This window comes from Choristoneura fumiferana, chromosome 11 (assembly GCF_025370935.1).
Source record: "Choristoneura fumiferana chromosome 11, NRCan_CFum_1, whole genome shotgun sequence".
Classification (NCBI taxonomy): domain Eukaryota; kingdom Metazoa; phylum Arthropoda; class Insecta; order Lepidoptera; family Tortricidae; genus Choristoneura; species Choristoneura fumiferana.
In genome coordinates, this window is record NC_133482.1 from 15,781,702 (window position 1) to 15,799,956 (window position 18,255).

At 38.7% G+C, this 18,255-nt stretch overlaps 1 protein-coding gene across 4 annotated transcripts in view; it reads left to right on the forward strand.

The window, feature by feature from the left end:
* LOC141432871 (neurexin 1-like) overlaps nt 1–18,255 on the forward strand; it is a 261,481-nt gene that overhangs the window by 157,082 nt on the left and 86,144 nt on the right. For all 4 annotated transcript variants that reach the window (XM_074094675.1, XM_074094676.1, XM_074094677.1 and 1 more), the window contains exon 5: nt 2,538–2,679. In XM_074094675.1, coding sequence (XP_073950776.1) covers nt 2,538–2,679 — 142 coding nt within the window. The remainder of the gene's footprint in view (nt 1–2,537; nt 2,680–18,255) is intronic.

An 18,255-nucleotide genomic window follows, 5' to 3' on the forward strand; every position in this document is an offset into this window, starting at 1 on the left:
TTATGTTTTTAGTATTTAGAATATAGTTTAGTTCCGACCATCTGCAGGGCTACTACGAAACTCGAAACTCGAAGTTCGTATCGTACCGTCCCTCTCGCTCTCGTATTAAATAGTATAAGTGTCAGAGGGACCGCACGACACGAACTTCAAGTTTCGAGTTTCGTAGTAGCCCTGCTGAACGTAACTAAATCCAAGAGAGAGTTGTGAGACTGGTCCTTCATCCTGCTAATATTATTAATGTAAAAGTTTGTAAATCTGTTTGTTTGTCACCTTATCACGTCCTGGCGGTTCAGCTGAACCGATTTAGATGAAATTCGGTATACAGATAATTTGAGTCCCTGGGATGGACGTACATAAGATAGTTTTTGTCACAGGAAATTGCAGAGTTCCTGTAGGATAGTTTTAAACGAATTAAGAGTATACGCGGACGGAGTCGAGGGCAACAACTAGTAGTCCAATATTTACAACTTTTTCGAGCGCCACCATTATTCACTTCAAAACATTCTATTACTATAATTTTCCACGTAAAATCCTTAATTTACTTTCATTCACAGTGCCCGGAATTGCTCGGTCATTGCCCCAATACAAACACAATCTTGTAGCTCGGGAATAAGGAACTGTTTCCTCTGTAACCCGCTTGTAATTAGTTTTTTAAGCCAACGGCACAATTTAGTTCGTGATCCGATCGTGCCATGACTTATTCAAGGGTTGGGGTCAACGCACTTATATTTAAATACGTCGACGTCATACTATAAAGATTTATTTGAGGAATATCGTACCATTTGTATTACCGTTTTTATTTATTTTTAGTGGTGGAGGGTGAACAACGTGCAAGCGGATCATTAACATGTTTTACCTTATTCTCCGAGGACAAAGAACTGCCTAAAAAACTTTTGAAGTTCAACAGTAATGGCCGTCACAAAATTACCATTTAAGTCCCAAATGTTGAACTTTGAAGTTACTTAACAGAGTCCTAGATTACTGGACCTTGTTTTTTCCTTTTTAGTTTTTACTTACGTTTTTTAAGGCAGCCGTTTTTTTTTTAATTTAATACTTTTACGATGTTCCTGTGAGAATAGCTTCTTTATTTGGAATGTGCTAATTTTTAGTTTTAATTTGCTCTAGACCAATTCGGAAATAAAACTTTTATTTGTCAAGCTATACTTAAATCTTTGGGTTCCATTGAGGTTTGAAGACTAGTGAAAATTATGTTCCAAAATCAAAATTTCTTTGAAACTTTTGATGTTATGCCTAGAGAATTTGGTTCGTACAAATTCAGCTAGCAAGTCGTATGGCTGAAGGACATTTTATAACTTTTTGTGTCCTTGTAATTTAATGCCCGTAATTAAATCCTCTTTTTTGGCTAAACGGATTCTTTGCGCCACAGATTAAGTCATTCATTTTGCCTTTGGGATTTCTTCCTAATTAAGATTAGTTAAAGTCATCAAGGTTCTTTGAAAAACGATTTTAGACGAGCGTGCTTTGTTTTCACGGAACAATTGTATTTACATTTGTTTTTAGACTAAAATCATTGATTCATCATTGTCTTGTTCATTATTGTTGTATTGTTTGGTGAGACAATGGTCTCAGACCAAATAAAACCGGCTAAGTTCGAGTCGGACTCGCGTACCGAGGGTTATACCTACAGTAAAGGGCCAAATTATACACGACAAAATCTTTTAGATATTTTAAGTTTTAGTTTTTGCTCCAGGACCAACTAACGCTTGACTAATTTTTATTAGGTATTATTTGTTGGTATGCATTATATTTATCTCTATTTTACATTATAGTTTTACTTTTTGTTGTTAAAGCGACAATAGAAATGCACATTTATCTTCACCTATAAAAAGAAGACATTACCGAGTGACTGACTGGCAGACGTCCTCTCAGTCCCTTACGCACAGCCTAAACTACTAAAGCTAGAAACTTGAAATTTGGAAAAACGAAATCGCTACAGGATAGGGATTAAAGCGGATTCATATTTTCGATTCAAAGTGACTCTATCTCTTTTGAGAGGCTTGTACCCTGCACTGGTTTATAGGCAGAGATGATGACGACGTATAAAAAAGTTCAATATCTCAAAAACACCTAAACCGAGTTTGATAATACATATCTAACAATCATCGCTAGAGAACCTGTTTTCAAATAAAAAAAACCGCATTCAAATCGGTCCACCCGTTGAACAGCTACGGTACCACATACAGACACACAGACACACATAGCGGTCAAACTTATAACACCTCTCTTTTTGCGTCGGGGGTTAAAAACGGGTCCATATTGGCTCGCATAGTTATTAAAAGTCAAGAATGTTTTTTTTTTGTCATAACTCTTTTCTCTCGGAATCGAATAATTGTTCAGAATTGTTATAAAACAAACCCAACTTAATCTACAGTTTTTTATAGGATAAGCATTTAAAAAATGTAGAAAAAATCATGACAAAGAATATTATTCAGATCGGACAAACATTGCGTATGATTTGCGAAAAGTATGCGAACTGTGCCGCGCCCGTTAAAAACGTTTTTTTGTTGTTGTTGCAGTCGTCACGCACCGGCAACGCCAGCGGGGACGCGTGCGAGCGGCGCGACCCGTGCCAGCACGGCGGCGTGTGCATCAGCACCGACGATGGCCCCGTCTGCGAATGCCGCGACGAAGACTACGAAGGCGCCTTCTGCGAGCGAGGTCAGTGTACTGTATATAGCGTTGCTTCTGAACCACGGTATAAAGGCAGGCTGTGCGAGGAGCGGAGAAATGAGTGAGATAAAACTTCATCAATGGAATTGCATATAATCTGCGCTTCATTTCAGTGGAGAGGGAATTGATAACTACTTAGTTTAAAAAGGAGTGAGGTAAAGGAGCGGGGAAACGGGGCGGAAGAATGAGTGCGAGCAGGGGATCTTCGCGAATGGAAACAATCCGCAACTCCGCTTCCCATTACTTTCTCCCTCCTCTCCGCTATCCTGCTTCGCGCCTCCTAGGGTTGCCAATCGTACTGTTAAAAATAGTATAATTTTTACTGCTGAACTAAAATAAAGTAAGTATGCAAAATTGGAGAGTAAGACAGCCGGTGAAATTACTGGCACTTGAGGAGTCCCATCTTTATTCTGCAATACTCCTGGTGTTGTAGATGTTTATGGGCGGTGGTGATCTCTTACCATCAGGAGACCCGCTTGCTCGTTTGCCATAGTCGAATAAAAAGAACTGTTTTCAGCATCAAAATGCCTATCACTAAGCACACACTAAGTCAGTGCAGCATAGTCACAGTTTATTATAAATTTTACTCTTTATTTATTTTAATTTTAGTTATTCTGACTAGATCTTTGAGGCTTTGAAAATGATACTAAATTCATAAGTTGTGCCAGGAGCACTCAAACATTTGTCTTTAAAACATGAAAGGAAGTAAATACTGTTCATTTATTTCTAAAATACTGTTTATCCTTCTCAGACCTAAATATACTTTATTTCTTGTAGAAAAAAGTTGGCAACCCTAGCGCCTCCACAACTTCGCTCCGTATTACTTTCTCGCTCCCCTCCGCTATCTAGCTCCGCGTTTAAGGAGGGACCCAGTCAGTATAGCTCCGCTCCGCATTACTTCCTCGCTCCGCTCCGCTCCGCTGTCTCGCTCCGCTCCATTTGACAGACAGTAGGTTACATACCGCGTGTTTCTAAGACGCGCGTCAACGGCACTTTTAAAATGGATCTAAAAACAATTATAACCGAGTAAGGTTCAGTAAGCCGTGGTGGCCTAGTGGTTTGACCTATCGCCTCTCAAACAGAGGGTCGTGGGTTCAAACCCCGGCTCGCACCTCTGAGTTTTCGAAATTCATGTGCGGAATTACATTTGAAATTTATCACGAGCTTTGCGGTGAAGGAAAACATCGTGAGGAAACCTGCACAAACCTGCGAAGCAATTCGATGGTGCATGTGAAGTTCCCAATCCGCACTGGGCCCACGTGGGAACTATGGCCCAAGCCCTCTTGTTCTGAGAGGAGGCCTGTGCCCAGCAGTGGGACGTATATAGGCTGGGATGATGATGATGAAGGCTCAGAACTGTTTTAAATTTTCATGCGTGTTACGAATATCGACGGATATCTATGTCTAAAGTTAGTAAAGAAAATACTTAGTCATAGGTGGTCATAGGCCAATAAGTAACCTATACTTAACTCATTTTTGAAGTAACTTATAGTTCATAAAGAATATGGCTTTTCATTTTGGTTAGTTCTGTCAATGGTGTTCTTTTATGTGACTCCAAAAAAATCGTCCCCTTTCAACCACACACATTTAAAACACTTAATTCTTTATTCTCGCGCATACTTTTTTTATAACCGTCCACCAATTTCCCATACATTATTCTACCGATAAGGGATCTACACACAAATGCATCGTTTTGCGGACCGTACCCGTTTCCTGGTGCAATTGGGCGATCGCGTGCCGGCTCGCATTACATGCTGACCGTATACATGCCGCGAGATGGGTTCCGACTGCGGCAGTTTATTGAGAACTAGCTTTTACCCGCGTTAAACATAAAATAAGTTTTTTTTCGAAATAGACCGCGAAATGCTATATTACGTGTGTTTTTTATACTAGACACTAGCGACCCGCCCCGGCTTCGCACGGGTACAATTTTCAAAAGTCATTAATCTAAAGCACTCACATTTTCAGGTCCATTTCTTAAAAATGAGCTACGATGTCATAGACAGACAATCACATATAGATATTGGCGTCAAACTTATAACCCTCCTTTTTCGTAGAGGGTTAAAATGGCCTAACTATGCGTTAGTTGTGAGATATGACTATACTGGGTGGAACCAAACGATGATCCTTTCCTTAACAAGTGATAGTGTTGCTTAAACTGAACAACTTTCTCCAAGGAGAGACAAGTAGACAGGTCGAAAACAAAAAAAAACAGACTCTCATACAAAATGTATTGCATTGTAAAACTCCTTATTGTACCTAAAAACACATGACATTATAAGAAAACAGGATAATAAGATGTACAAAGGCGAACTTATCCCTTAAAGGGATCTCTTCCAGTTAACCTTTGAACGATTGACAGGATGTCGGACACAAGAGTAGACACTACGAGTACAATGGAAAGCTAAAAAAAAGAACAAGAAATGTATCGGTTAGCTGACCGACTTACAATGGAAAGGAAAAAAAAATGTTTTTCGACTTATGTCCCTTGGAGATAGTTGTTCGGTTTAAGCAACACTAAGTAAAGGATCCTTGAGCCTTGAGCCTTGGGGGGGGGGGAGGGGGGGGGGGGGGTTATGTCCAGCAGTGGACGTCTTTCGGCTGACATGATGATGATGATGATGAAGTAAAGAATAGATAATCGTTTGGTACCACCCTGTATGTCCAAACCAAATTTCAATTCTGACCTCAGTCCAAAGCTCTTCAACCGCGTCTCTTCGTGTGAACCCTTCATTAACTACAGCATGGCGGTAAGCGTCGGATCTCAGTTAGCTAAATGGAGCTTAGCTTTGTATAGATAATCGTTACATATAAAATACTTTTCTAGAGCTTTGTGCTCAATCAAGCTGAATCGTGCCCTAAATTCGCAAGTGAAATAGTAAGAATATATAGAGCCAGGCCGTGGAATAATGGAGTCTCTCAGGGAGTGTATATTATACTGTATTGTATCTGTATTGTTTTATAAAACAAAGTTAAGTTATATATATAAAACAAAGTTGTGTTGGTTACACCATTTATAACACAAGAACGGCTGGACCATTTTTTATGTTTTTTGTGTTTTTGGATTTGTCTTTGTCAGGAATATACCTAAGTATTAAAAACATTGGAAACTTTACGAACTTTACGAAAAAATTCAATAAAAGATTTTTTTTCCCATACAAAATGTTCATGGGTTTCGTAACTGCCAGTTATGGACCACATCCCCACACACTTACAATTACTTAGTTATTTTATATTTGCCTAGAAAAATATTCATTTAAAATAATTGATATTGCAAAACAACGTTGGTTGATGCATGGTTTGGAAACGCAATTGGACCCGCTAGATGGCGCTGTTGTTGGTATGTTATATATCTGCCAGATCCGATAGTATATATAAATACCGCATCTTTCCAGAAAAATAAATTTAGTACCTAATGGACTAGGTGTACACGCAATATCGCAAGAGTTGCGGGCAACCGGTGAATGCAAGTGGCGAGTTGTCGTTCATTGTGGCGTTCTAAGGGGGAGGCCTTTGTTCAGCAGTGGACGTCTTCCGGCTGATGATGATGATGCTATCAACTGAGTATAGAGTGCGTAAATAATTCGAAGACTAACATGTTGCTGACCCCGCGTTCTGTTTGGTTGCTGTGGCTTTCCCTTTTACGAGGCTTACTTTGTTTATTGAAAATCAGTTGAGTTTATTCCTACAATAAAGTTCTTCACAGCAATGATATTATTTCCGAAATCACTGGTAATATGACGTCACAATACAATACAATATAATACAATACAAATATTCTTTATTGATCACCAAAAGCAGTACAGTGAAATTACAAAAATAAAAATTCAGATAGACAATAGGCAGAGGCGTTTTTAGCCCATGTAGCGTCCGTGTGCAGTTATTACTTTAGCGCCATCTATGAAGCGCGTGGTCAAAATGGAATAGGTACAAAGTGCCGCGGCCGACGCCCCTAACACCGCTGCGCCCGAGTGCAACGCACACCCTGCACTGTAGGTAAAGACGCCTCTGACAATGAGGGCTATCGTTTTTTGTCTCACTAGATGGCGCACTGTTTCGTGAGGTTTTTAAGTATGGCTTTCAAAGTCTGTTATTACGGGCGTGAAAACAAAGTTTAGATTAAAGTCATATTTAATACACCTTAAAACCGTACCATAAAAATGTCGAGCATGCCACAGTGTTGCATAGTCCCCGTTTTGTTCGGAAAAAAGGGAGGACAAAGGTTTCCGAAAGACAAAACTGTCTCAAAACACAGACATTCATTGCCCCGGAACGCATATTTGCCATAATTAATTTCAGATATTACAAAATATTCACACAATTATTCTAATTATAAATAAACCCGCGTAGCTCACTCAAAAACTATGAGATTTGACATTTCGGAGACCTCACGCTGCACTAGCGCCTCTAGCGGCGAATTCATACGCGATAGCCCTCATAGGCGGTCTTATCGCTACTATTGCTATCTACTACTATCGTGCCTACATCCTTCCTTTGGGAAGGACATAAGAAATAATTATAATTGGACACTGATGTCTTTTGTAAAGTATACATAGCGAAAAACTAGTAGGAAAAGCCGGAGATTTTTTCCTCTATTTTCCCTGAGCATCTTAGCTCTAAGCAATATAATTTGAAAGTTTCAAAAAGATATTCCAAAAAAGTACCTTTGGTAGGCCGGAGGCTAAACCAAAATAGTAGATTATTTTGAGTTTATATACTCTACTAGTGCTATATGTAAAAGAGTCCTGTTTGCGACTGGTTGGGACAAAGCCTTCTTGTCCTTATTACCTATTTATTTTAGCATTCTTAAGAATCCACTGCAATCAAACTGACAGCGAATAAGAAGTCAGTTGCTCTGTCAGATTGGTTGCGATAGCTTTGTATCCATTGATTGCTTAATATACTGAGCGGCCTCAAATGTATGCAAAAATAGATCATTTTGTATGTAAAGTGGGCCAATTTTTGTGCCACTCAGTATATTATAGCTCAAAACCATCGTAAACCCTTTGATACTTATAGAATAAACGTTTTATTTTGCTGTAACCTCAATTTTATAATGAGGGTAGTTTTAGGGATTCATAACTCGTCCTACCCTTCTACGGGTCATAAAATAATGATTTAAATGCAGGGATGGGCAACATTTTCCCCAAAAATAAACACACGTCACTCAGCGAAGCCGGGAACAATCTGAGCGCTGTCAGGGGCGGCCAACTGTGTAACATCAATTATAAATTCGTGCCTCGGGTTGCTTTCCGCTGTGTAGGGAAATAAATGCATACGTAGAGCGTAAACAAAGGTATAGTTTTATAGAGGTTCGCTTTTCCTAGTTTCCTAGTCTTTCGTTTGGTCGAGTTACTAAGTAAGTATTTGGTTTGCAGTTTTGGAAATGTTCTAGTAGAGAGTTTGAAACGCGTTACGCGCATTTTGTGTGATGTTTGTTATAGTTAACCCTGTTTGTTATATGTCTTGCTTTATGGAAGAGGATGGTGGTTTTTGTGCTTTACGTATATGTGTCGCATAGTCGCTAGACGTAGCTGTGATGCACGGTTAGTAGCGGAGTAGCAAGGTAATTCAGTTTACTTAGAGCTGAATTTGAAATAGAAAAAAAAAAAATTTTTGCAAAAAATTTTTTTTTAAACACGTATCACGGGACACATGACACCAATTGTCCTAAAAGTAAGAGAGAGAGAGAGAGAGAGAGAGTGGGAGATAGATATAGATAGTAATATGATTTGACGACCGGATGGCCAAGTGGTTAGTGACTATGAAGCTTGAAGTCCCGGGTTCGATTCCCGGCCGGGACAGATATTTATATGAATATTAGATATGAAAGTTTTATCTCGGGTCTTATTTAAGTATGTATTTATCTATATAAGTATGTTTATCCGTTGCCGTTCCATAGTACAAGCTTTGTTCAGTTTGGGACTAGGTCAATTTATTTTATATACTTAAATATTATGTACATGTTAAACCAAGACTCGCGGACAAACATTTATATTTTTCATACAAATATCTGCCCGACCGGGGATCGAACCCGAGACCTCAAGCCCCGTAGTCAGGTTTTCTAACCACTGAGCTATCCGGTCTATAATTTCATTAAGCTAATAAGCTGTGTCTATTGACGATTTGCGTGTTGTAGCTCCCATGCGGGTGTCATCTGCAATCTGCAAGTCTTGCAGATTCCCTACATTTTACTCACCCACTTACATTTTATGCCAAGCTGGAATACTCGTACAAAGCAAAATGGAGATTTTACGGATGTAGCGACGAACCGGGACACGCCAGCACTGTCGGCATGTCCCGGATTCCGACATAGAACTTTTAAAAGGAGTTAAAATGGGTGGAATTTATCCGGTTTTGTCACGGAAACTGAAAAAACGGTACTTAGTTTTGCTGGACGTATGTGATGTGACACTTTTGTTAGTTGAATCAGGCGTTAATTTTCGGAGGTCCATAATGATCGGTGAACTAAAAACAATTACTTTTCACTTCTCATGCTCGTAAAGTTGGTGTTTATGCTGGATCTAGGCGACATAAAATGACTTTTTATGCACTAGTGCATAAAATAAAATCTTCGTCTAAGACCAAGGTACTTAGGTGTCAACAGCCACAAACAAAGAAGTTTCTTTATATTTTTTATAATACATTTTTTATTTATATAAAACTAAAAATCAATCAAATCAATCAAAATAAATCACTAAAACAAAAAAAATATAATTATATAGTAATGCATGAAAATAAAATTTACGTAGTGAGTGAACAATTGTTTTCACTGTTGCTATTTCATTTCCTCGCCATCGAAGTGAAAAGCAGAGTGTAAAACTCGTGCATTAAATCCATTTTCCCCTCGACGTGTCTATCCACCCTTGCCGTACCGGCTCGGGTGGCTATATGAACGCCTTGGGTAAAATGGCTCGTTTTATGCTCTTGTTGTACAATCTACTATTCCACACCCGCGAAATTACGATAGCTACATTTATGCAACACATTATATTGTGATCATGCAGCTCCTCTTTACACTAAGAGGGGGCCGTATGCAACTAGAGTTGTGGATAACGCTCATTTCGAGGTTTAAAGACTCGAACTCTTAAGACTCCAGAGTCTTATTTTGTGCGTATGGGTCCAAAAACCGTCATTGCGGCCGTTGAGTCGTTAAGCCTCGAGAGTCTTTAGGGTTCGACTCTTTAAGCGTTTTTCACAACACTATATGCAACCCTACCTTATCGAATAGCAAAATGCGACTTATCTATACTTCGTTATTTTAGCATTAGAAAAAGAGTAAACAATCCTGACGAGTCATTTTATTGAAAAACGTTTTAAAATAAAATATATTCGTGCAAAATTACAGATTTCTAGCATTGATAGTCCCTGAGCAAAGCCGCGGACGGACAGACAGACAGACAGACAGATAAGGGTTCCGTTTTTGCCATTTTGGCTACGGAACCCTAAAAACAGTAACTATTACTTCTGAACAAAAGAATGTAAATGATCATATGTCCTTGCTAATTGTTACATATTTGCTGACTTATTTTTCAAAACCCTTTTTCAATAAAAAGACTTCAAACTTCCTATGGGGAAATTCTTCTTTTTAGTTCTCTTGCGCAAAGCCAAGGGAATAAGCTAGTATGTATAAATTAATTTAGAAATTACCGCGTCGTTCCCGCTGGTCTAGCAATATTGTTAATTTATTAGGCTAACGTATCGAAAACGTGCCCCGACTCCTGACACCGCTAACTACCTGAATGTCGGCTGCTTATTATGTCTAGCACTTCGTTAGGGGGGATGGGGGGATAATGAAGGTTTTGTGGGGGCGTTTTAGGATACAGTGGGAAAAGAGTTGGGGAAGATACAGCGGTGAGAGAAGTTTTTAACCCTGACGCAAAAAGACAGGTATTAAAAGTTTGACCGCTATGTGTGTCTGTCTCTGTGTGGGCACTGTAGCTTTTAAACGGGTAGACCGATCTGAATGCGGTTGTTTATTTGAAATCAGGTTTTCTAGCGATGGTTCTTAGATATGTTTCATCAAGATCAATTTAGCCGTTTTTGAGATATGGAACTTTGAAGTGACAAAGTCGGGGGTTATCCAACTTTTCGTTGGTTAGGTTAGGTTATTATGATTCAGCTTGCTTCATTATTGACTCAATGCATTTCACAGAATGCTGTTGTTTCTGCCAAACGAGTTATTAGGGGTAGGAATACTAAATGAGCGGTGCCCTAAATCACTATTGTACACATTGCTTTAAGACATAAGAGGTAGCGGTTTAAATGGCGGATGTGTAACTGAATGCATTGACATATGACATATACATTGTATCGGGAGCTCAAACGGTAATCACGGTGTCATCATCATCATCATCATCCCAGCCTATATACGTCCCACTGCAGGGCACAGGCCTCCCCTCAGAATGAGAGGGTTTGGGCCATAGTTCCCACGCGGGCCCAGTGCGGATTGGGAACTTCACACACACCATTGAATTGCTTCGCAGGTTTGTGCAGGTTTCCTCACGATGTTTTCCTTCACCGAAAAGCTCGTGGTAAATTTCAAATGTAACTCCGCACATGAATTTCGAAAAACTCAGAGGTGCGAGCCGGGGTTTGAACCCACGACCCTGTGCTTGAGAGGCGATGGGTCAAACCACTAGGCCACCACGGCTGGTATCACGGTGTACGAGTAAGTAACATGTGCGATGTACTGAAGTATGAATCATGAACTGTCATTGTATCAGTAAATCCTGCTAATATTATAAATGCAAAAAGTTGTGAGCGTGGCGTGTATAGTCAAGGGCAAAGATATCGACACGGCCAAAGTTACAAAAATATGTATACACGACTTTATGCGCTTAACATTAAGGCCGTGTATACGTATTTTTGCAACTTTGCCCGTGTCGATATCTTTGCCCTTGACTGTACAGCGTTAGAGTATTCTATTATATGGAGTAAGAGAAAACTACTAAAAGCTTGTCAGTTTAAAAAACTCTGATTTACTGTTACAAAGTAAGAGAGAGACGTACAAAGTAGATAATATGAAAGTATTTACAGTGGTTCAGTAAACACACATATAACATAGTGGGATGTCGTATACTTATTTTAATAATTTTATCTGTGTCTCACGGCAGTTTTAATTCAAAGATGTTCTTGAGTGCTTCTTATAGCCTAAATTTTGCAGGTGGTAGGACCTTGTGCAAGGTCCGCCCGGATTGCTACCACCATCTTGCATCCGCTTACCACTTGGTCCAAGCTAAATCAATTTCATAATTTACACACAGTTCGACTGGACTTCAGCTGACCTTGGCATTCTGTTCTTGAACTTTCATATTTACGGTCGCATTATTTAGTTCACTTTATCGCTACTTTAATATATTTGTTACAAGAAACTGACGTCACGAGCAGCGTTGGCTGTAATAGTATTTTTACCATCGACTTTCTGTAGTGTTAGTACAGAAGTAGTGTATGGTATTTTTAGCCCCCGACGCAAAAGAGGGGTGTTATAAGTTTGACCGCTGTGTGTGTCTGTCTGTGGCACCGTAGCTCTTAAACGGGTGGACCGATTTGAATGCGGTTTTTTTATTTGAAAGCAGGCTTTCTAGCGATGGTTCTTCAAAATCGGTTCAGCCGTTTTTGAGATATTGAACTTTGAAGTGACAATGTCGGGTGTTTTCCAACTTTTTGGAAAACAGGATGTTTCACGGCTATACCAATGAAGAAAGTATCTTAAATATTAGAGCTAGAAAACTTTACTGAATTGAACCCACTAAATGGAAAAAATTTAAATAACATTCTTCGAATTGAACCCACTAAATGGAAAAAAAAACATCCGTAATTATTTTGCTGAATGTTAATTTTCATGGTCTTTCTTTTATTTAAGTCGCTATGATATGTGGGAAATAAAAATCCTTATGATTGAGCCTTTTGATTAGTATCATAAAATTAAGGGTGTAAAACTTTATGACAGAAGTATCTCATATGTCTGCATAACAAAAAAAAATATGTCTTTTTAAGATAATTCAAGGGACGTTTCTATGGACATTATAAATAATTTTGGCCCAAATACCAAAATTTGTAAAACGGTGACAAGCTATGAATTAGACCAGCCACTAAAAGATGGTGGCCAGCCCAAATTGATTTAACTCGCAAATTTCGTAAATTCGAAATAACGATTTCGTAAACTCGTAATGACGAATTTGGTAAATTCGTTCGTTCTCAATTTTATTATACAGTTCGTGATAATGGTTTTTTTAAGATTCCATATACAGGGAGTCTCCGAGCATGGGGCTTTAAATCCAGGGTTCGACTCTAGTCGCGTAACTGAGCTACTTTTGTTCTGTTACTTTTTAAAAATATGACTACTGTTAAGTTTTTTTCATACAAATAAATGTAATTTTCAATGTATGCGATACAATACTAAATTGACGGCACTTTGAAAAATGTTTATCTTAGAGATGTCAAATAAATGTCAAAAATTATTTCTTCTTCTTCTTCTTTTTTAAAATATGGCGATTTTGTCCTAATTAATAGGACAAAATCGCTTAACTCTCTTTGACAGGGACGTTGTACGGTGATTTTAGTTTTGCAACTTGATAGTAAAATTCCAGAAACCACGTGGAGACAACTTGCGCATTAAAAATGTTAGACACGAGAGCAATATAGAATTTTGGGATCACTGTTCACTGTTAAGGTTAATCGTCGCATAAAACACTATCAAAATTATACTTTAACTAGCCAAAGAAACAGAAATAGCAGAATTAGTCTACATCCGCCATCTTCGAATGCTACAAATCGAATCTCAAAAATTATTTCAAGGCCCCCGTACCAAGAGACAGCGATAACACCGCTATGTCCGATACACTGATTTAACAATTAAACTTTGAGGATCAATAAATGATCTAAATTTAAGTTATTTGAAAATGTTGCAAAACAAAAGTAGCTTAGTTTTGTGAGTAGAATCGAACCTTGAATTCAAAGCCCCATGGTCAAAGACACTCTGTATACTATGTAGTTTTCAGACAATATCCTACTTAGGGGCTGTTTCACCATCCATTGATTAGTGTTAAGTGACGGTTAAATGCGATGCCGTCTCCGTCTATTCGAACAAAACAAATAGAGACGGCATCACACCTAACCGCCAGTTAACACTAATCAATGGATGGTGAAACAGCCCCTTAATATTATAAATGCGAAAGTTTGTGAGTGAGTGAGTGCGTGAGTATGTTTGTTGTGTGTTTGAGTATGTGTTTGGTGTTGGATGAAATTTGGCATAAAGTTAGTTTATAACCTGGAATAAAACAGGATACTTTTTATCGCGATATTCCCTCGGGATAGGGATAAAATTTCTAAATAACAACCGCTGGGCTTATAGAGTCATGCAATTTGGTATGTAGATAGCTGGACACCTGGAATAAAACATAGCTTACTTTTTATTCCGACATTCCCACGGGATAGGGATAAAATCTCGAAACAACAACCGCTGGGCTCATGAAATTTAACCATGATTGTTTTTAATGTAACGTTAATGAAAACAACGATTTTATTTTCGGGAATTCCCACGGGGATATTTAAAAATCCCGGAATTTCAATTCAGCTGCTGGACCTAATTATTTACGTGTGCGAAGCCGCGGATAAACGCTAGTATTTAATAATTATTATTAACTAATGGTTCGGCCAGCTCCCGACTGCTATTCTAAGGGGCTGTTTCACCATCCATTGATATATGATAAAAAAATATACCTCGTTGAGTTTCTTGCCGGATTCTTCTCAGCAGAGGTTTTTCCGAACCAGTGGTAGATTTTTTTGACATTTATAAGTGCTTGTTATAGCCTAAATTGAATAAAGATATTTTGACTTTGACTTTGACTTTGACTTTGATGCCGTTTCCGTCTATTCGAACAAAACAAATAGAGACGGCATCACACCTAACCGCCAGTTAACACTAATCAATGGATGGTGAAACAGCCCCTAAGTTAAATGGCCAAGCCAGCAATATTAAGATACGTATTCCAGCTCCAGGGCAATCTGGAATCGCTCGAATGTTCCCAAAGTTTCACGAAGTCCGATAGCGAGTTGCGAACTTTTGATATATTTGAGAACTCCTCGGCAATTTGGGGGGTTGACGTGAGGCATGCTATAAGGTTTAAAAGTCCAGTGCGTGTCGGGCTACGCTAAGTGAAGGGTTCCGTACTAATGCAGCTAATATTTTACATTAAGGGGCTGTTTCACCATCCATTGATTAGCGTTAACCGACGGTTAAATGTGATGCCGTCTCCGTCTATTCGAACAAAACAAATAGAGACGGCATCACACCTAACCGCCAGTTAACACTAATCAATGGATGGTGAAACAGCCCCTAAGTTTGTTAGCGAGTACGCATGTGTATATTTGAAATTTTGTATGTATGAAAATTTGTGTAGTTAAGTAGATATTTTTTATCCTACTTATATAAGTAATATTATAAATATGAAAGTTTGTGAGTGAGTATGTTTGTTACTTCTTCACGCTGAAACGGCTGGACTTAAAATGTGGTATGTAGATAGCTGGACATCTGGAATAAAACATGGGCTACTTTTTATTCCGAAATTCCCACGGGATAGGGATTAAATCTCGAAACAACAACCGCTGGGCTTTATTGTTTGTTTCAATGTAACGGGATGGGGGGATTTTTTGAAAATCCCAAAATTTCAATTCAGCTGCTGAATCTAATGATTTACGTGTGCAAAACCGCGAGTAAGCACTAGTACAAAATATATCAAAGTCTTTATTCGATTTAAACGATGATTATAAAATAAAAGCTAGAACCGGCTAGCACTTACGAATGTCAAAAAATCTCCCACCGGTTCGGAAAAACCTCTGTTGAGCAAAGCCCGGGAAGAAATTCAACGAGGTATATATTTTTTACATAAATTTACAATGTTATTTAATATAAGGACTTACATTACATTACAGTCGAGTTCATAAAGCAAAAATTTTATCAAAAATATCTGAACACAATGCTATTGTTAACAGCGTAGTAGCGTGTTCAGATATTTTTGATCAAATTTTTGATCACAAGTTTATGAACTCCACTGTACATCAAATGAATACCACGATGTAAATTTTGGGGATTTCCATACGAATTAAATAAAATCCCGGAATTCCAATTTGACTGCAAGACGTTACCGCAAGCGAAGCCGCGGGTAAAAGTTGTTAAAAACATGTAGAAACAATAAATTGAAATGAAATGAAATGAAAAATTTATTCTACACACAATTATTAATACAAAAACAACAGAAGGATTAAATATATTTACCCGGATAACTCACGTCTTAAATCGAGTTTAGCCAGACATATTATGCTCCGAAGACAAAGGGCTACGGATTAGCCCGAAACATGTCGGGCTAAACTCGATTTAAGACGTGAGTTATCCGGGTCAATATATTTAATATGAGTGAGTCTCACGGTAGTTTCATGTTCAAAACAACAGAAGTATAAAATATAAAACAATAAAAAACAAGCAAATATAAATATTAAATTGTGTGTGAAAAAGGTCCCGCCGCAGCAAAAACGGGGACTCCGGGGGTGGAGCCAGCGCTGGTCTTCCGGCGAGACCATTTTTATCGGTCACACACACATCAGTGGTCACACAAACCCTGCCATGCAACGGCCTTTCGCGATATGCTGAACGCAGCCGTTGCGATTGCGTCGAGCAGCGCTGTCTGGCGGCGAACCAACGACTTAAATTTATAACCTAGAAAAGACCGTGCGCACAACATGGTTGCTGTGAGATTTTCTCAACAAAACTTACGCAAAACAGATAAAAAAAAAAATATAAAATTAGAGTTAATTATAAAATTAGAAACGTATTCAAAATGAGGAAGAAACCTTGGTAACTCGAAAAGTTAGCGCGTTCCTCTTAAATACGGCATTAACTCCGACGGCTTAATCCCATTGATATGAGATTGTGTAATTACACTTCCGTCGTTCCGAGTCCTTCGCAATTAATTAAACAATGTTCCAATACTTTTGATATTATTACCATTAAAGGTACCCTCTACATCGTATCATGCCACGACCGTAATAGGACCGTGTCAATTAGGTACGGTTATATTATTTGAATATCGAAAATTAAAATATCGAATGAGTAAAAATATCGATAGCCAACTTAGATAGGTAGCTATACGAGTATATTTAAGTTGTAAATGTGAAAATATTTGAATGTCGAAAATTAACATTATCTCACATTGTTTCTCTTAATAGCATTTATTTTACATAATCTACTCATTTTTACCACTCGCCGGGCGCTGCCGCGGCACGCTCGCTTCACTCGCTCGGCTCGTAAATGTTTTTGGTAATTCATGTTCAATAGGTTGTTAGGTTAGGTTAGTATTGCGTCAAGGCGCGAAACGCCTCAACTGAGCGGAATAGGAGCTCCGCAAAGCGGAGATCCGTCGACCCTGTCACGCGATAGTTCATACATAGGATATTCGATACTCTGTACTTCGATATTTTGGTCTTCAATATTTATATCTTTCGATGTCACTTTTGTAGATTAAAATATAATTTCGATATATTGGACGTAGGTTATCTAACCATTCGACAATATAAACTTTCGTTATTTTAATTTTCGATATTCAAATATGTAACCGTCAATTACGGAATGTCAAACGCATACATGACGCACGACGGCGGCGCCGGTTGGTTACAGCAGGTCTTTACGCAACTCGAAACTCGAAGTTCGTATCGTACCGTCCCTTACCCTTTACCTTGTTCCTGCTGCAGAACTGCCAGTTGAAATACAAATAATTGCATTCTGGTTTTCTCTTCGTCATCATCAGTCGTAAGACGTTCACTATTGGATAAAAGCCTTCCTCTAAGAACGCTACAATGAACGACAGCTCGCCACTTGTATCCACCGGCTGCTCGTAACTCTTACGATATCGTCAGTCAACCCACCTACCTAAATGGACGGCCCACTGACGTCTTCCGGTCCATGGTCGTCACGCGAAGACTTTTCTCTCCCAACGGTTATCTGTTCTACGAACGCACATCGCCGTTTTAACTCGCTTATTCGTCGAACTATGTCGATGACTTTTTAGTCCTTCGGCAAATTTCTGCTTACATTCGTTTACTTATTGTGTGAAGTACCCATGACGACATTTTCTCTAGACTCAGCCTATACAAATTTTTCACAAAATGTCAATGAAAAATGTCAAGAGAGGACTTTAATTCCAACTGTCAGTGCTAACGGTTAACACGAGCGAAACTGTGGGCAAAAGCTACCAATCTTAAACTCAGTTGAACAGGAAACCAGATTTTTCTAATAAATGTGATCTTATCTTCAAATTGGCTATTTTCTCCTATGACTTCTTCTAATAGGCTATCAGGTCGCCATTTTGCTTTTACCCGTCAAGGGCGCCTTACCTCCCATCTCAAGTTACTTTTATAGTCTCTAAGTTACTTTTAAGCGTAATAATCCTGTAGATTTGTTCGCTGGCCTGAGGCAACCAAGCAAGCGTCCGCTAATGGTTTTTGGGATTTTGGACTTATTTGACGTGATGAAAAAAAAAAAGAAAAGTTTCTGAGGGTGAAGGGAGG